Source organism: Leuciscus leuciscus, assembly GCF_965113295.1.
Source record: "Leuciscus leuciscus genome assembly, chromosome: 25".
Classification (NCBI taxonomy): domain Eukaryota; kingdom Metazoa; phylum Chordata; class Actinopteri; order Cypriniformes; family Leuciscidae; genus Leuciscus; species Leuciscus leuciscus.
This window is the reverse complement of record NC_138724.1, coordinates 26,924,632-26,939,970: the sequence shown is the minus strand read 5'-3', so window position 1 is coordinate 26,939,970 and position 15,339 is coordinate 26,924,632. Positions and strand designations below refer to the sequence as shown.

Below are 15,339 nucleotides of genomic sequence, written 5' to 3'. Positions count from 1 at the left end.
GCATTTTGACATTATTTTGTGTGTATTTGACTGTTTAAGCGCAATAAGCAGCGAAAAAGAACTCAATTTAGTCCTGAGAGGCGGCTTTATGTGCCGCACTTTGGGTGTGATCACAAAATCTGCGGGAATGAGTCAAATTATGAACAATCCCACGCTGAAATTCAAGCCCTTTAACAGCAACAATATTCATCCGGAGCAAATTAAGCGAGTGAGTGAGGAGAGGCGGGAGAGAGTCACTCGCTTTCAGAGAGAGAGAGAGAGAAAGAGAGAGAGAGAGAGAGAGAGAGAGAGAGAGAGAGAGAGAGAGAGAGAGAGAGAGAGAGAGAGAGAGAGAAAGAGCAGCTCGTATCCTGCATCTATTCTAAAGAAAATTAGTATTGGAAGCGTTTCAGATATTTCAGTATAGATATGTTTCGAAAAATCCATATTTTTGACAACAATACATTGCACTTAGTTTATTATATTATCAGATGCCTTTTTAAAAGACTACAGACTACATTGAAGGCAGCATACTCCCACTATTGAGTCATTTTGACCTGGATGTGAAGAATGAAGGTCAAGTTCACCATTTAGAGCATCCCATTGGTTCCGCTTCAAATCAATCCTAATTTATTATTGTTGTAACCTTTATCACATTCACCGGCATTAAATTACTGCATTAACTGCGACAGTAGCCTAAAACAATGACATTATCTTCTTATTCATTATCTAATATTACTGTTTTCCTCCTTCACCCTGCACTGCAGGACCAGGAGCATGTATTAATAATGTAAAGCGAGTCCAATTTGATTTCATGTTGAGCTGGCATAAGGCTGAACTGGCACCGGCTCGACTGGTTAAGCTGGTAAAGGGCATCAGGTAGTTGCAGGACAAACACCAGGGAGCAAAACAAGCCGTAGTGGAGAACAAGATGAGGACAAGAAAGAGAGAGACAGGGAAAAGAGGACGTGAGACACAACACAAGAGACACACACATATAGCGGCCTGAAAATAGAATCCAATTACTGACGGAGAAAAACGGAGGGCGTGTTGAGAGAGAGAGAGAGAGAGAGAGAGAGAGAGAGAGAGAGAACGAGAGAAGAACGAGGACTGGTGGTATGGATGGAGCGAGAGAAGAGAGATGTGAGACGGAGAGAGAATATGTGAGGTGCTGGAGGAGAGGAGGTGTTAGCTAAGGGTGTGAAGAAAACTTAAATTGAGCCGCTGTGTGTGTGTGTGTGTGTGTGTGTGTGTGTGTGTGTGTGTGTGTGTGTGCGCAACACTCGCGGTGTGAACATCTACACTCAAGCGGCACAGATTCAGTAGTGTTGTAGCAGCTCTGGGTTTGTTTTGGTGAGGTTGTGTTTTAGAGATATTTTGTGAGGTTTGGTTTCTTATTCATTTCTTCATCTGTTCATTCCCCTGGTGTTTCTTGTTCAGCAAGATTGTCAAAATTGTCCAAACTTGTGCAGCACATGTTTCCTGGTCTTACGTCATTGGTGGCAAGTCTCCGAAATATTATTTTAGATGCGCTTTGAACAATCCAGTCAATTCATGATGGATAAAATAACCCATAAGGTATTTTTGCCATGATATCTTTCAAATAATATGCGTTATATGATGTAAACAGCACAGCTTAGTAAAAATATGTTTTTCAAATATTAAAATATATTTCTTTAATGCTAAAATATATTACAAAATGTACTTCAGGGGCCAGAAAATATATTTCTAATCATTTTTTTTTTTTTTTTTATATATGAACAATATAAATGTATTCATTTTCACAATATACCAAAGAATGGCCCTAAAATATATGATGAAATATACTGTAAACAGCACAGCTTAATGAAATATGAGTTTCAAATATGAAAATATATTTCTTGTAAACCTTTAAATACCAAAATTTATAACAAAATGTATTTCAGTGGGCAGGAAAATAAATTTCCAGTCATAAAATATATTTTTTTATTAAATGCCACATATAGATAATATAAATATATAAAATATGATGAAAAAGAAATAACTAAAACTTATCGAAAATACATTTGTGTAAATATATTTTCAATATATATATATATATATATATATATATATATTAAATATATATTTTATAATAAATACAGTATATTTACAATAAAATTATATATTTTATAATGTATATATATATTATTAAAATATATAATATATAATAAATATATATATATAATATAAATAAATATATATATTCTATAAAATATATTTAAATAATATGATGAAATATAAATAACAAAAACTTATCAAAAATACATTTATGTAAATATATTTTAAAATGTATATCAGCAATATATTTTTGTATATTTTAAAATATATTTAAAAACATATCTGATCATTTATTTATTGCTGTATGGGAAGTCCGACAGTACTTCTCTGACTGAATACCATTTTACTCAGAAATACACTGATTATGGAAGTAAAACCGGCTGTACTGAAATGAATTAGTTCGGGTTCTCTAAACTTTTTCTTACCAATGTAATGAAATCCCCTCCTCTCTCAGGATTCATTTCACACCGCTGACAGATACACATTACGATTCACTGAAATATTAAGCACATTTATAGGACGTTTATAGGACGCATTAATATTTCGTGCTACACGGTTTCACTAGCTGGCGATTAATATGGAAAACTGGTGTTTAACATCCTTCAGCCGTCGCTCATGTCACCGAAACGGCTTCAATAAAACTGTAACTGTGTGCCGATAGTTTGAAAAATATGGTCCTCAGAAAGTCATCAGACAAATTATGGAAGTTTGTCATGGGAGCGCATCATATTTTCTCATCTGATTGAGATTACAGTCTATTACACGGATCACTGGAACACACTCGTAAAACTAAAGGTTCCAAAAGAAGGTTTTCACAGTGATGTCATAGAAGAGCCATTTTTGGTGAACATTCTTAAAAGTGTGAAGAATTAAATGTTTTACTACAGAGAACCTTTTGTGGAATGGAATGTTCCATGGATGTTAAAGATTCTTCATGGAACCATCGATGCCAATAAAGAACCTTTATTTTTTATTTTTGTACTTGATTCTGATTAATTCTTGATTCTGTTAAACTGGAACTTTCTGCAGTCAAATATACTTAATGATGAACATTATAATGGCTGTTAACTTCATGTATCGTATTGCAGATTCTTTTTCCATCTGGAACTGATTGGATTGTGAACGGTGAGCATTACCAGAGGGAAAAAGAAATTGACCACTTATGAAAAAAAAAATGAAAAAAAAAAATACAGCTGCAGGAATGAAAGTCCTGATTCTGCGCTTTAGTTTTAGCTATTTTTTTAAAGCTTTTTTTAGTTTTTTTGTGCACATTTTTTTAAAAAATAAAGCACCTAAACATGTTCATGATTTCTTCCCTATTCTAGAAGACAGGACTTGTCATTTTCTGTGTACATCTACTATCATTCAAAAGTTTGGGATCTGTACGATTTTTTAACGAAGATTCTTAAACTCGCCAAGGCTGCATTTATTTGACAAAAAAAAATAGAGAAAAAACAGTAATATTGAGAAATTTTATTACAATTTATGTAATTCTATGTAAATATACTGTATGTTAAAATAGAATTTATTCCTGTGATCAAAGCTGAAATTTCAGCATTATTACTCCAGTCTTCAGTGTCTAATATGATGAATTGCTGCTCATTTATGATTATTATTATCAATGTTGAAAACAGTCGTGCTGCTTCATATTTTTGTGGAAACTGTGAAAAATACTTTCTTTGATGATTAGAATGTTCAAAAGAACAGCGTTTATTTGAAACAGAAATACGAAAGATTATGAAGGCCTTTGTTTTTACTTGAAATAATATTCACAGATGAATCATTCACAATAATACCGCAATAAGAAAGTGCATTGAGTAAATTCCGAATCAATGTCAACATTAAACTCAATAAAAATCAATATTTCCAGTGCATTAATATGTTAAGTAGCCATATAACGAGCCAGATCACGTACAGTCTGTAATATCGCAGAATAACCTCCTTCATGCTCATACAAGACCCTTCTGCTTTTGCAGTTATCTTTATTATCCCTCACATTTCATATTCGCCGGCTGAATCAGGTGCATGATATCAGCAATTACGCCGTCTTTTGAGTCATTGCGGGTGTTGTGTTTTATAATGGATTGAAATGAGTGATCGTCGCTTCTAAGTGCGTCTAAGTGTGTGTGAGTCAGGCGTACGGATTCTGCTATTATTAGACTGCAGGGCGGCCTGAAATCTCAGCAAAGTGCAGACCCACACAAAAAGGCATTTTTAACTTTCTTAAACATCTCACACACACACACACACACACACACACACTTGTCTCCAGTGGGCTCGACTCACTTGCCGTTCTTGAAGTCTCCTGACTGCAGGCGGCTTTGCACCGTCTGCCACCTGCCGGCTTTAATGCCCCCCGTCATCATGTTCCTCACACTGTCACTGCGGGACGGCCCCCCTCCGTCCCCAAATACACCCCCCACGGACCCTTTCTGGCCCCCGGGCACCGCCCCACTGAGGGGTCCGCCAGAGAGAGAGGAAAAGGAGGAAAAGGACAAACATTGGGAGAGAAGAAACGGTTACAGGATTGGATAAATAACAATGATTTATCCCGTGAGAGTGTGACATGCGTTTGACCTCACAGCGAGCTACAAGACACAACACAAGTCACCCTGGGCTTTTAAAGATGCAGTGCCAAGTGCAGATCCTCCTATAGGGGGCGCAGCAGAGCCTTACGAAGGGATTTACATTACAACGACCCTGAGGCTTCACATAACCACATGTGCTCTCCCCGGTGACATGCGTCGCATTAATGACACCCGTAAGTGATGCAGACTTCATAAAGACGCCCTGTCATCGGTGTTTTCATAATGGTGGACCTGGTGAAAGTCATCATGCAGTTATCAGGAGATTTAAGGAACACTGCCGCACTCAAACACTCACAATACAACATCAACACAACTACAACATCCAAAACAGCAAGATAAGAGCGAAGAGCTTTCAGTGACAAAGCTGACCGCCGCAGACTGAAACAAAACCAGGTGAGGAATCAGATTTCAGAGAGAAAAATTATATATATATAGGCATATATTCTCTATACTACAATAATTATTTTCAAGTTATGGCCAATAACTGACCAAACTGATGATAATAATATTTTATATATTTAGCGGTGATGCACGTCATTCAAATTCTGAAGACAATATTTATTCTCATGATATGGTCAATAACTGATAAACGGCTGATATTATTTAGTGAATACCGTCCCGGGTCGATAAAGACCCGAGGTATGCGTTTAAGGGGGAATTTAGGCATTGCAACATTATAATGTGTACAGTATGAAAAACTGGATATTATTTTTGAGATTTGCTAAAGATTACATTTAAATTATTAGTGTAACTGAGTGATTGTTAGTTGAAGACAAATGGGCAAAAAAATTAGCATGCACAATTCAATATCAAAGTTCAGCCTATATTTACCAATAAAAAAACTCGGTAACACTTTATTTTAAGGTGATGTAGTTACTACATGTACTTACTATAGTAATAATAGTAAATTATGCATAATTACAAGTAATTAACCCTAAACCTAACCCTAACTCAATAGTAAGTGCATGTAGTTAATTAATATTACTCAGTTCGGTAACACTTTATTTTACAATGTCCTTGTTGCATATGTCACATGTACTTACCATAGTAATAACAGTAAATTATGCATAATTACAAGTAATTAACCCTAAACCAAACCCTAACTCTATAGTAAGTACATGTAGTTAATTAATATTACTCAGTACGGTAACACTTTATTTTACAATGTCCTTGTTACATATGTCACATGTACTTACTATAGTAATAACAGTAAATTATGCATAATTACATGCAACTAACCCTCAACCAAACCCTAATCCTACCCTAACCCTATAGTAAGTACATGTAGTTGCTTAATATTACTCAGTACTTAATTACACTGTAACAATGACACCTTAAATTAAAGTGTAACCCCTCAGTTCTTATTTGAGTAAGTACAATGTAACCGTCACCTTAAAATAAAGTATAACCAAATCCTCTACAGTACATATAGAGTGATCAGTTTTGCATCCCATGATACAAGCATCTACAATATCTATACAACATGACTATAACGAAAGACAAACTGGACTGTAAGTGAGGAAGTGTCTGTTCCAGGGGTGTTTTGCTTGAATCTGCGGCGTGCGTCTGAAACAGCAGAGCTTTAGTGCATTCACCCACACCGCTTTAATCCAGCAGGTCCACAGAGAAAGGAGAGCTGAATCACCCGAGCCACCGCCGATTACGTGTTTATTTCATTTTTCATAGTCTAGACCGGCCGGCCCATCTGAGTCTGAACCCCTCTGTGCGACTGCCGCTGGTTTTGATGGACAAGCATGTTTAAAACCATTTCTTTCTGTAGCGAGACCTGTCTGGATTAGGCCGGTGAGGGTTTACCGCTGCGAAGAGTCAGGAGCCCGAGAAAGGTCAAAGCACGGGGCAAAACGGGGGTTACCACACCACAACCAGACTGTAACGGTCAACCCTCGACGGGAGCCTACGGCAATGAGGGTTAGACACCGTTCAAGAGCGCCTTTTGGTTTGATTGTTTGTTTCTTTACTGTTATTGTTGCTGTTCGCTGGATAGCTGAAGCTGGAGGGTTGTCCGTCTCCATGGTAACACCCCATGGGGGGAGGAGGGGGAGGGGAGGGGGTGAAAGGTTAAAGGTCATATGCTGAGAAGAGACAAGCAGGGCTGTAGGGAGTGAGGGACATTTAGGGTCCAATCTTGCAATTTTTGGGGTGAAATAAAGCAGATTTGAATGTCAGGCTGTTGCTATGAGTAGCAAACTGTCCAGTATATTGATAATGTCCCTGCAGTCCTGCAAAGCTTAGTCAAGAACAAAATCTGCATAATGACTTTCATTCATATCACAAGGTTAAATGTGAAGTGTGCAATTTCTGTGTCTCCACAGAACAGATTGGACCTCCGTTTGGTGCCGAAACTATAAAAAAATGTTTTTTGTTAACTGAAATAAAGCTGAAATGGAAGCAATTATAGAATTTTTTTTTTTTTACATTGAAATTTTGCCTTAGAGTTTAAGTTAAGATAATAAAAAAAGTTTAAGTTAAGATAATAAAAACAAAAACTTCAATAAATTAAAGCGAAATAGAAATATATATATATATATATATGTATATAAAAGACAAAAACATAGCAAATTGACTAAGACTTAAATTAAAATTAAATCTGAAAATAGAAATAGAAAAGCTAATTCAAAATATCAATAAATACTATAAAAGCATATAAAAACACTAAAATAACAGATTTATGGATGATATCAATAAGTCAGTAATTATTTAAATTTTATCGAAGATAACCAATGAATAGCCAATATTATAAGTAAACTATTTTGTTAAAAAAGTTCAAATAAATTAAGTAAATTGAAATATCACAGCAACATTAAAAATTACCAGAATGAAATATGATAAATATTCTTTTTGAAAATGTGTCTATGTGTCTATAACACATTTTTGAAATGTGTTATAGAAAAAAGTCACAGATATTAAGCGGTTAAACGATGAATTATATACTTAAAGCTTTATATCTCTATAGGTTAGTGCTAAATGACAGCAAAAGTCGTGAAAATCTTAAAATAAGTTGGAAAAATATTAGTAACGGCAGAAATTGACAAAGTTATATAAATAAATTATATAAACATATATTAATGTAATTTAAGTTGGAATGACTTAAACATCCAAGTTGATTGTACTTAAAAATTTAAGGCAGCAACTTTTTCAACTTTTACAGTGATTCACATAACTGATATGGTTTGGATATATTGTGCATATCTCTATAGGAGCAGAAATTACACACTTCATCTTCCACGTATATTGTCTTTATCTTGTCATTTCGTCTGGTGTAATGGTTCTGTACTCTCCCATACTATGGACCACATCACAATCAGATGAAGAGTTTGGCATTATGAGTTTATAGTCATATCCTTTTGGAAAGTGTGTTAGCGTACGGGATGCGTCCTCATCATTACAGCCCTGCCAGGGGTCGGGGATACATGTTGGGTAACAGGTGAGATGCGGTACAGTAAAATATGGGTTGTGTTAGTCTAAGCCCACAGTCCGCTCACTAACCGTCTGACACACACTGCACCGAAACACAACCAGTGATAACAGAACATTTGTTTTTAATAGGCTTTATGTCTATATGTTTGGTTCGCTTTATGCAACTTCTAAAATGGTTTGCCAAACTGTAATATAAATATACTTAATTTATTATATATATTCTTAATACATTGTGAATTACTAAATATATACAGTGTATATATATATATAGCAATTCACAATGTAATGAATGTATATGATTATTATATATAATAAAACAAATTATATTACAGTTTAGCGACCCGTTTTAAAATATTTTTTTTATTTTTTTTTATTATATATATATTTTTATTATATAATATTCAAATTATATAGCAAGTTACAATAATATTAAATAATATTATATATATATATATATATATATATATATATATATATATATATATATACACACATATACATATACTGTATATATATTATATTATATTTATTGTATATATATATTTTTTTTTTTTTTATTTTTTTTTTTTATTATATATAATATTCAAATTATATAGTAAGTTACAATAATATTAAATAATATTATATATATATATATATACACATATATACATATATATATATTATATTATATTTATTGTATATATATATATATATATTTTATTATATATAATATTCTAATTATATAGTAAGTTACAATAATATTAAATAATATTATATATATATATATATATATATATATATATATATATATATATATATATATATATATACACATACATAAACATAATAAAAACCATATAATATAATATTTAAAAAAATCGATATAATACTTATTAATATATTGACACAAAACTGTCAAGTAAACCGTTTTAGATTTTAGCCGTATAAATACATGCATCAGCGAGAGACTGTTGATGGATAAAGAAAACGATTTTTAAAGACAAAATAAAGACCAAATGATACAAATGTGGTCAGAAAACATTCTTTAAGTTTCAACTCGCATTTTATCGACCAAACGAATAATTTTCTGGAACATTTAATTTTGGTGGTATCAATTTCAAATAAAAAATACATATTAAAAAACAAGTAATTGGTTATGCGTCAGTCAGACGGTGTTTCCCTGTCAAAGTGGGCGGCTCTTGACCTGGACGACAGACCGGACTCTCGGGTGCGCTGGGGAAGGGTTCGGGTGTGGGTTAGGTGGGGTTCGGGTGGGGTATGAGTTGTGGGTCAGGGGTTTGGTGTCTCTTACCAGCCTGAACTGAGACTCACTTGAGTGAGAGGCGTGGATCTCCGTAAGGGGCATAAGGAGAAATGTTTAGTACAAACTCCTTGGGCGGGTATGAGCTCCAGCGCTGCTGCACTGAACTGCTGTCATTGTTATTCCAAAAGTCTCTGTCTAAATCACTGAAGAGACACACACACACACACACACACACACGTCAGTGGAACATGAGCGACCCATTTCATCCAGCAATCTGCGCACAGGCCGTCTCCGGGAATCTCCTCTTCTTCGGGACAGGAGGTGGGAGAGGAAGAAACTGAGAGGTGTATATAAAGGGCTTTTATCATCAGACAGGGAAATCAAAACAGACCCAATGCATCCATAAAACAGCAAAGCAGGAACGAGCAGATTATACCTGAGTTCATTAGTTTATCAAAGATCAAAAGCGTAAGGGAGAGAAAGAGAGAGATGGAAAGCATCACACGTTATTAAACATTCGTGGTGACAAACCATTAATGTGTTGCTAGGAAAATAAACATTTTGGGAGACAGCAGAGGTGAGAGGTCAGGAGAAATGGGTCGGGTGAACCTGGTATTGGGGGGGAAAAGGTCATTTATGGTGAGTTATTATTTCAACAACAGCTTCAGGAAAAAAAACGCAATGTGCAGTCCTTAAAAAAAATTCAGATTTCCACAAACACCTGCAAGCTTTAAATCCAGAGAAGTCATTAGTCTAAAACAGCAGCTGCAATGTCACGAAGCAGAGCACACACTTCTACCGGTGCGTCTCCGAGAATAACCGCCTCGTAAACAAGGAGATGTGTGATCTCAGGAAGAGGAAAACAACGGAAGAGCAAAGATCCCGCGCACTCATTCAGACGCGCTTCAGTCTAGACTGAGGAAACTTAATGGTGAATGAAATGAAAAGGAAATCTTGACTTTTAGGCGGTGGGAATTTTCCAGGAGGCTGATACATGAAATACAAAACTGTGAAAGATTGCAGGAGGCATCTTTTAGTAACTATTTTAATTATTATTACTTAAATAATAATAATAAAACAAGATTATATGTATATATTACTGATAATATATCTTCTTTTTTTTTTGCTGATATGTTTATTTTTATTTTTATATAATATTATTTTAATAATATTATTTATTATATTTTAATAATATTATTTATAATTTTTTAATAATATTATTTATTATTTTTTAATAATATTATTTATTATTTTAATAATATTAATAAAACAGCATTTTATATACATATTATATTATTTATATATATATATATATATATATATATATATATATATGGTATTTATGCTCCTGTACACAGATGATAATAATAATAAAACAAGATTATATGTATATATTACTGATAATATATCTTTTTTTGTTTTGTTGCTGATATGTTTTTATTTTTTATTTTTTAATAATATTATTTATAATTTTAATTTTTTTTTTTTTTTTTTTTATAATATTTTTTTTTTTTTTTTATAATATTATTTTTTATTTTAATAATATTAATAAAACAACATTTTATATACATATTATATTATTTATATATATATATATATATATATATATATATATATATATATATATATATATATATATATATATATATATGTATGATATTTATGCTCCTGTACACAGATGATCTTTCTCTGATGATATCCTAAAATTATTTTAATAATTAATGATGTGTTATAATCATTCTAATCAACAACCCAATATGGTAAACGAACGAAACCCAGTGCTCCTAGTGCTTATTTTTTCATTGAAAAAAATTATGTAACTTAATTGCCTCAAATAAATAAATAAATAAATAAATGTACAAATTAAAATTCTCTGGGCTATCATGCTGTTAATGTTTTTCCCCAATCTTATTTTACATTACTTATGCATCTAAGGTAGTCCCATTAGCAAGTAAATTGATTAAAACAACACTGAATTTGATTATTTTAGTTGCTATGTTCATTTTTGAGCCTCTCTTTCTTCTTCCTCTGAAATGAATGATTTCCATAGGTTTAAAACACACGTTTTTGTTGTCAATGGAGAAGCAGTGAAGTTTCTCTGTGATCGCGGCGCTGATGTCGTATAGCCAGGCTTTGCTCCAACACAACGATCAAAAAAAAAAAAAAAAAAGCCCCAATGAACGAAATGAAAGTCCCTGCACCTACTTGATGGCTTTTTTCTCTCCTCTTCCTCTTCCTGAATCGGGAGACCCGACGGACTCCACTCCTGGTTTATTCCTCTTCCCCTGAAACACACACAGAGAGAGAGAGAGAGAGAGAGAGAGAGAGAGAGAGAGAGAGAGAGAGAGAGAGAGAGAGAGAGAGAGAGAGAAAGGTTATTCCCTGTCTCCTAATTAATCACAAGCTTCTCCACCTCCAACTTCTGTTCATCCAGCATTATTCCTTCTTCCCTCTCTCTTTCTCCTCCCTGATGCTTCGTTTCTGATTGCTTAAATCACACGGTCCGTCTTAAGTCATCTCCATAGCAATTAAACCACACACAAGCCTCATATTTACATGGAAATAGCCAATTTCGACAGGCTGGCGGAGAGCGTGTGGGAGAGACAGAGCGACAGAAAGTGTCTTCTGAGGAGTAGGTGTTATTGTGGAAACCCTTCATAGACGTCACTGCTGTCCGCCTCTCCGCGCCATAAACAACATGTTACAGGGAGTTTGTGACACAACCCACATTCAGTGTTAGATTCAAGGAGACACCGGCCAGAGTTACGCAGGTTATGTAATCACAACTGTTGAATTTTCACTATAATACCTGAGTTTTTTTTATTTATTTTTTAATGAGCATTAATTAAGATGAGGACTTTTAGAAGTTTAGTTTTTTTGTATTAAAATGCTGCATCAGAGATGCTTTACTGTAAATAAACATGACACCATCTTTACAGTGTAAATGTGGTCGTAAATGGTTAAAGTCCCCCTGTGGTGAAAATCCAGCTTTTAATGATGTTTATATCTCTGTGTGGTGTTTTTAATGTGCTTTAAGACAAACCATGTGTAAATTCATAAGTCGACACCATTGCTGAGTATTTTCTCCTTAAAACTGCAGTGAATCTAGCCTGGGTTTCCCCATGCTGCCTTGAGCGCAGCGCGATTTTATTCACGCTGTTAGTCAGCCTGGACACCATGGACCAGATTTTCCCCTCAAAAAGGGAACCAATCACAGAACGGGGAGGGTGCAGCAAGACGATGACGACGTGTATGCGACACACCGAAGCAGTTTGTTTATATCTATGGATCCAACATGGTATCAGACGTGAAGTTACCTTTCGATGAAGCCTTAGATAGTGTTCTAAGTAGTTTAGAACGCAAGTTTATTTCGTCTTCTTCCTCGTTGAATTTCTGCCGCTCTACATACGTCATCTGGTATAACTGAAGCGATTGGCTATGAGCTACGTACAGGCGCATTTGATAGACATTCGTAGCGCCCAATAAACGGCTCTGGGCATTCGTAAACCACGCCTCAAATACGAGAAAATGAACATATGGTTCCCGGACCACGTCTCAATGAGACGAGGTCTGACGTTAGCCAGGCTACAGTGAACCAAAGACAGTCTCAAAATCACGGTTTGAAATCGCTGGTGTTTCTGACGTCACAAACTACCTTGTAACCAATCAGATCAACGTGTGATCGTCAACCAGTGGATCTCTGAGCTGGTGTGAGTGAGTGGAGGCGGGGCTCATTTGCATATTCATAGAACCGCGTATACTAAATGAGGCAAGGGTGTAGAGTTACATTCAAGCTATTTTAAGGCATGAATAATTTTATTTCTAGAAAAAAACATTTAAATATGTAATTTTGGTGATCAAAGATGAGTTTAAAGGGATAAAATGATTGACTACAGGACTTTAAATAAATGCAAGAAAAGAAGACCAATCAAAAAAATTATCATATGCAAATATTGCTAAATTGAACAAATGTCCAACTGTAAAAAAAAATTGCTGCAATTATTTATAACAATTAAAAATGTGTTGAGATTACTTAACTAAACTAAAGCTAAACTTAATATTTTAGGTCAAGCATGAACGCATACTTTTTTTAAGTTGAAACAACACATTATTTCTTATTCTAATGTTGAATTTTAATTTATGATAAATAATAACAGCAATCATTAGCTTCTTATTAGCTTCTTCTGATACCTTCGTACTATTTTAAACCTCTGGACAAGGTTTTGACAAGCGACATTCAAAAGTAGTATAGAGTTAGTCTTAGTTTCATTTTTACTTTAATTTATTTTATTGAAATTTTAGTTTTAGTAATTTTAGGGCTTCAACTTAGTTTATTTCAGTTAGTTGCCAAAGCAACCTTTCTAATTTCTGTTAAAGTTTTTTTTTAAAGTTTTCCATTTAATATTTATATTTAATATTAATTCGGCAATATTTCAATTAAGTTCTTGAGAACTGGTTCTTATCAGTTTAAAAAAGCAAAATAAAATAAAAACACTAAAACCATAATCTAAAAAGTTACAACAATAAAAAACTAGCAAAAATAAACAGGTACAATTCGTCATTTTGTTCTCATCCAGGACCCATCTGTGTGATTACAGCGGATACTCCTCAAATCAGGATCTGTCCCGCAGCGCTCGCTGCCTCATCCCATCTCATCGCTGCGCTCCTGTCGGCTATCGTCTGAGGAGGCCTTTTGGCTCAGAGATGATGGCTCTGGTTGGGCTAGTTCTGCCTGGCTCGTCTCTGAGGATGTGTCCGGGGGTGCCGGGGCGGATCAGAAGGGTCAGAGGTCAGGGGTATCATTAGCGCTGGCCAGAAGAAGTGCACAGCGAAGGGGCGGGAGTTTCGACAAGCTGCATGAATTGTGCTCAGCGATTGGCCGAGGCTCCAGGAAACTCCCTGAGCAAGAACAGGATCTGAACTCATTGAAGGTTTCGTCTTTTTCTAGATGTACCCAAGCACAGGGACATGGATTGCAAGAACAAATAAAAGTTCCATTCAAAATTTTTCACATTAGTAAAGTGAACAGTAAAAAATACAGTACCTTTATGTACCAATTCATATATATATATATATATATATATATATATATATATATATATATATATATATATATTTACACACACACAACCGGCCACTTTATTAGGTACACCTGTACAACTGCTCGTTAATGCAAAGATCAGCCAATCACATGGCAGCAACTCAATGCATTTAGGCATGTAGACACAATCAAGACGATCTGCTGAAGTTCAAACTGAGCATCAGAATGAGGAAGAAAAGGGATTTAAGTGATTTTGAACGTGTCATGGTTGTTGGTGTGAGACGGGCTGGTCTGAGTATTTTAGAAACTGCTGATCTACTGGGATTCAGAGTAGGAACAGAGGAAATATCCAGTGAGCTTCAGTTCTGTGGGAGAAAATGCCTTGTTGATGCCAGAGGTCTGAGGAGAATGACCAGACTGGTTCAGCTGATAGAAAGGCAACAGTAACTCAAATAAGCACTCGATACAAGCAAGGTCTGCAGAAGAGCACTCAGCACCTCGAACATTGAAGCAGAAGAGCATCTCTGAACACAGAAAAGCGTCTCTGAACACAGAAGAGCGTCTCTGAACACAGAAGAGCATCTCTGAACACAGAAGAGCATCTCTGAACACAGAAGAGCATCTCAACACAGAAGAGCGTCTCTGAACACAGAAGAGCATCTCTGAACACAGAAGAGCATCTCAACACAGAAGAGCGTATCTGAACACAGAAGAGCATCTCAACACAGAAGAGCGTCTCTGAACACAGAAGAGCATCTCTGAACACAGAAGAGCATCTCAACACAGAAGAGCGTATCTGAACACAGAAGAGCATCTCTGAACACAGAAGAGCATCTCTGAACACAGAAGAGCATCTCAACACAGAAGAGCGTCTCTGAACACAGAAGAGCATCTCTGAACACAGAAGAGCATCTCTGAACACAGAAGAGCATCTCTGAACACAGAAGAGCATCTCTGAACACAGAAGA

The 15,339-nt window shown here is 35.0% G+C and overlaps 1 protein-coding gene across 3 annotated transcripts in view; it reads right to left on the bottom strand.

Moving 5' to 3' along the window:
* syt7a (synaptotagmin VIIa) overlaps positions 1-15,339 on the bottom strand; it is a 135,676-nt gene that overhangs the window by 40,884 nt on the left and 79,453 nt on the right. For 2 of the 3 annotated variants that reach the window (XM_082159113.1, XM_082159112.1), the window contains exons 3-5: positions 11,536-11,615; positions 9,399-9,533; positions 4,345-4,512 (exon numbers count right to left, since the gene is read on the bottom strand). In XM_082159113.1, the coding sequence (XP_082015239.1) occupies positions 4,345-4,512; positions 9,399-9,533; positions 11,536-11,615 (383 nt within the window). The remainder of the gene's footprint in view (positions 1-4,344; positions 4,513-9,398; positions 9,534-11,535; positions 11,616-15,339) is intronic. The other variant, XM_082159114.1, reaches the window with a different exon arrangement.